Below are 4,344 nucleotides of genomic sequence, written 5' to 3'. Positions count from 1 at the left end.
TAAGTGGACTTAAAATGGCATGGGAAAAAAATCTGGGGGAAACAATCAAGGATGAAATATGGAAGCAGGTTGTATCCAAATGGCATACTTGTGTCTGTGAAATTCAATCCGAACTGATAAACTATAAAATTTTTAACAGGTGTTACTGGACTCCAAGCAGGATGGCTAGACTTAAATTAAGAGATGATGACCAGTGCTGGCGATGTTATACCGATATTGGTACTATGGTTCATATGTTGTATGAATGTGATAATTTTAAAGAACTGTGGGAAAAGACTGTACATTTTGTTAATAACATTTTCAGCCTAACACTACACAAGAACCCTGCTCTTTGTATGTTGGGTATTTTACCAGAAGATGCGTGCCTCTCCCGGCAACAAAGGCAATGGTGCCGTCTAGCTATGGTGTCTGGATGTAGAGTCATTCTGAGACATTAGAAATCTGTTACGCCCTCTTCGTTTGATGAATAGCTAGAACTCATGCCCAATATTGCTAGCTATGAACGTGTGATATTTAGAATCTCAGGACGCCTCGATCTGTATATGAAAAATACGGGGTTCTTTTCTTGCACTGATTGAGAAAATGGTATAAAGAGATAAGTATAATGTTAAATACGCTCTGTCTCCTTAAGAGTGTATGTAAAGTCTAAGATGTCTCGGTGTGTCTAAACCCTAAATATGTTTTTTTTTTTTTTTTTTTTTTTTTTTTTTTTTTAAATGGGGGATAGGGGTGGGTGGGTCAATTGTTAAATGTCATTTTCATATGTCATAGTGTCATATCTCTGACTGTCATTGTTAAGTGTTATATTAAGTCAGATTTGTTACTGTCAATTGTTTAAATCAAGGTCGGATTGTTTTATTGTGTTAAAAAAAAAAAACGCAAAATAATAAAAAAGAGAGATATAAAAAAGGATAATAAAAAAGAAAAGATATAAAAAGGAACAACTGATCTTTGCCAAAGAGTACCTGGACAAACCTCAATCCTTCTGGGAAAATGTTTTGTGGACAGATGAAACAAAAATAGAGCTTTTTGGCAATGCACACCAACAGTTTGTTTACAGACGGCGCAATGAAGCTTATAAGGAAAAGAACATCCTACCAACAGTTAAGTATGGTGGATCCATAATGCTGTGGGGCTGCTTTGCTGAGTCTACTGGACGCCTTGACCGTATCGCAGGAATCATGAAATCAGAGAATTACCAAGAGATTTTAGAGCGAAAAGTCCTACCTAGTGTAAGAAAACTTGGTTTGAGTCGAAGATCATGGGTCCTCCAGCAAGACAAAGACCCACAGCGAACACATCCAAAAGCATGCAGGAATGGTTGAAAAGGAAAAGATGGACTGTTTTAAAATGGCCAGCAATGAGTCCTGATCTCAATCCCATTGAAAATCTTTGGGGTGCGCTGAAATCTGCCATTGGGGAGAAGAACCCTGCAAACGTTCAAGAGCTTGAACAAACTGCAAAGGAAGACTGGGAGAAAATAACAGCAGAGAAATGCAAGAAGCTTATAGATGGCTACAAGAAACGTTTGGAGGCTGTCATTGCTGCGAAAGGGTGTGCAACCAAATATTAAGGAAGGGTGCCTTTATTGTTGCCCATGCCATTTTTTCCTGTTTCTTCTTTGAAATTACCACATGCAAGTTGAAAAACAATGTTCTTTGTTTAATTACTTTGGATCTCCAATTAAAAAAATCCTGATGATATAATTTTGGTACATTTTCATTTATTCCTGAAGATATTGTACAGGTTATGCAAAAAATGAAGGGGTGCCAATAATGGTGAGCAGGACTGTACTTCATATCAACTGAGATAAATTTTAACAATGCACACAACTGATAACATCACTTCAGTGAATTCACGTACTGCTTGCGAATTTCAAAGTGATCAGCTGGTCGGTTGTAGGCCTTCCACACCGGCTCGCCTACAAACAGCCTCATGGCTTTAGTGTAGTTCTGAAGAGAAAAGAAAAAGCAATGGTTATTTTTTCTCTGTATCTTGACTTTCTAAGATGAATTACATTCAGGAGGAAGGGCTTACAGTCTCATCCATCGTGAATCTATGATAAATTCCTGCTGGCAGTGTGATCATGTCCCCCTTCGTCAAAGCAATTCGTATCCAGCGGTCATTTTTGTCTCTAACGTCAAAGTACGCTCTTCCATCCAGGATGTAACGGATCTCATCGTCGAGGTGCAGATGTTCCTCATAGAACATTTTTAACTGGAAAACAGGCGACTGTTACATAAAACATGCACAATATCATTATAATGGATCCTGATGTTTGGATTGACCTACTTTATCCTCGTAGTTGGGCAGTTTATCCGGGTGAACGTCAATGATGTCCATGTAGGAGTAACCTTTTTCTTCTCTGATCTTCTGCAACTCAGGGTCATTTTCATAGATGTCAGCGTTTAACTGAGAAACACAGATGTGTACTTGTAAGTTCCTTTTTCTTCAGTACTGAAGGTGACGTTTACTTCAGTACAGTTTGAATAATTTGGATTAGAGCTATGTTTTCGAAATGGAAGATCTGGATCCATTATTATAATACACTAATGACTATAATGACAGGATAGACCCAGCTTGTAGGAAAAGGCGTTAACCTTTTTGCTGTAGCGAAGACCTAAAGGAAATTTAATCTCTGACGTATTCTACTTATTACTTTCAAGATATGTTGTTGAAATACATTAGTCTTGTTTGTCTCATCCATGCACTCAGAGCAATCCATAACATGCCACCAATAGAAGGCAACAAATTACCAGTAGAGACGCACAGGGCCCATTACAGTATCCATTAAAACCAGTACAATTCCCATTATAACCATTAAAACCAATACAAATTCTGTGAGGGTTTCTATTGTTTTTGTTTGTTTTTGTTTTTTTCAGCAGGGATGTAATGAATATGCAAGTTAGATTAAGTCACCTGAAAAGAGCTGACAACACTGATCCCAGAACAGGCAGATGTACAGCAAAGCAGATCATAATTAGTTGTGATTGGAGTCATTAACTTCATCTCTAATGTTAGCTGTCGCGATCATGAAGCCAAAAATAAGAGTTGAACCCACTTTGCAGTACCAAACCCCGATGTCCTGCAGCTCCTGTACACTCACTGGATGATTGGGGTGTAGTTTATGAGGCAGTCTCTGATCTGCAGTGGACTCGTCCATGTACCAGGCCTCCAGGGCTGCCATGATCACGTGCACCACTGAATCCTGACCAGAGTTCAAAACCCCAACTGAGTCTTCTACTGAGATTTAAGCACATGTTGCATAATCTTCTTTGTCTTCTTCTTCTTCTTGTTGTTTTAATGGCGAATGGCATACAACTTCTAGGTGCATTACTGCCACCTACTGATTAGGAGTGTGGGTCAGGCTCATAGTCTACCCCTGAAATCACTATATTCTGTTATATAATCACATGTCCTTTAAATATCACATTAAGATACAACCTTTAATCAATGGAAGGAATTGGGTATATGCACAGTCAAGGACCTTTATCTTGATGGGGCTTTAGCTTCCTTTGTGCAACTACAACAGAAATATAACCTCCCAAAAAAACATTTTTTCAGATTTTTACAAATAAGGAATTACTTGCGTACACATAATGTTTCCCTAGACGAGGTCCCACCCTCAGTTATTGATGATTGTCTTATACAGTTCAGGGGAAACAAATGTCAGCTATCTTTAATTTATGAAAGGTTACTAGCAGCTATTTCCCCCTCTACAAAGTTGATCAGAGAGGAATGGGAGCGAGAGATTGGAATTGGAATCTCTGAGGAGATTTGGCAGAGTGGCTTGGAGGATATTGATAAGCAATCGGTCAACACTAGATTATGCCTCATTCAATTTAAGGTCCTACACAGATTACACTTTTCTAAAAAGAAATTACATAGGATTTTCCCCAATGTCTCTCCTATTTGTGATAAGTGTAAATCGGAGGATGCTGATTTAGCTCATAGTTTTATATTCTGTCATAAAATACAGGGATTCTGGTGTGAAGTTTTTAAAGTGCTTTCAGATGTCCTTAGTGTAAACTTGGATCCAGACCCAGTGCTCATTATATTAGGACATTCTAATTATACATATTCACTGAACAGTGCTCAACAGAAATTCCTTACATATTGCTTGATAACAGCCAAGAAACTGTTATTACTGTTCTGGAAAAAGGTTAATCCTCCTGCTGCTAAACTATGGCTTGAGGAGCTGGTATCTACTCTGCACTTGGAGCGAATCAGATATCTTTTAAAAGGCAACATTGGACAGTTTCACAAGATTTGGGACCCTTTCTTCTGTTACCTCAAGAGGAATTCTATTCCTTAATGCAATGTATTGTAACTTAAAAGCTGTTT

General features: G+C 38.3%; 1 protein-coding gene across 3 annotated transcripts; it reads right to left on the bottom strand.

The window, feature by feature from the left end:
* Positions 1 to 1,703: 1,703 nt before the first annotated feature.
* On the bottom strand, positions 1,704 to 3,305 carry adi1 (acireductone dioxygenase 1). Of its 3 annotated transcripts, none has more exons than XM_026934029.3 (4): positions 3,107 to 3,305; positions 2,293 to 2,412; positions 2,038 to 2,217; positions 1,704 to 1,952 (listed from the first exon to the last, which is right to left on the bottom strand). In XM_026934029.3, exons 1-4 carry the CDS (start codon positions 3,185 to 3,187, stop codon positions 1,842 to 1,844), a joined length of 492 nt encoding a protein of 163 aa, XP_026789830.2. In that variant the 5' UTR covers positions 3,188 to 3,305; the 3' UTR covers positions 1,704 to 1,841. The 3 variants fall into 3 exon arrangements, with proteins under 3 accessions (XP_026789830.2, XP_026789828.2, XP_026789829.2); XM_026934027.3 differs by having other exon boundaries at positions 3,062 to 3,302; XM_026934028.3 differs by lacking the exon at positions 3,107 to 3,305 and adding an exon at positions 2,920 to 3,077.
* Positions 3,306 to 4,344: the final 1,039 nt, after the last annotated feature.

The sequence above is a fragment of the Pangasianodon hypophthalmus genome, chromosome 10 (genome assembly GCF_027358585.1).
Source record: "Pangasianodon hypophthalmus isolate fPanHyp1 chromosome 10, fPanHyp1.pri, whole genome shotgun sequence".
In the NCBI taxonomy this organism is placed as follows: Eukaryota; Metazoa; Chordata; class Actinopteri; order Siluriformes; family Pangasiidae; genus Pangasianodon; species Pangasianodon hypophthalmus.
The sequence above is the reverse complement of the archived record's forward strand: the minus strand, read 5'-3'. Positions and strand labels throughout refer to the sequence as shown.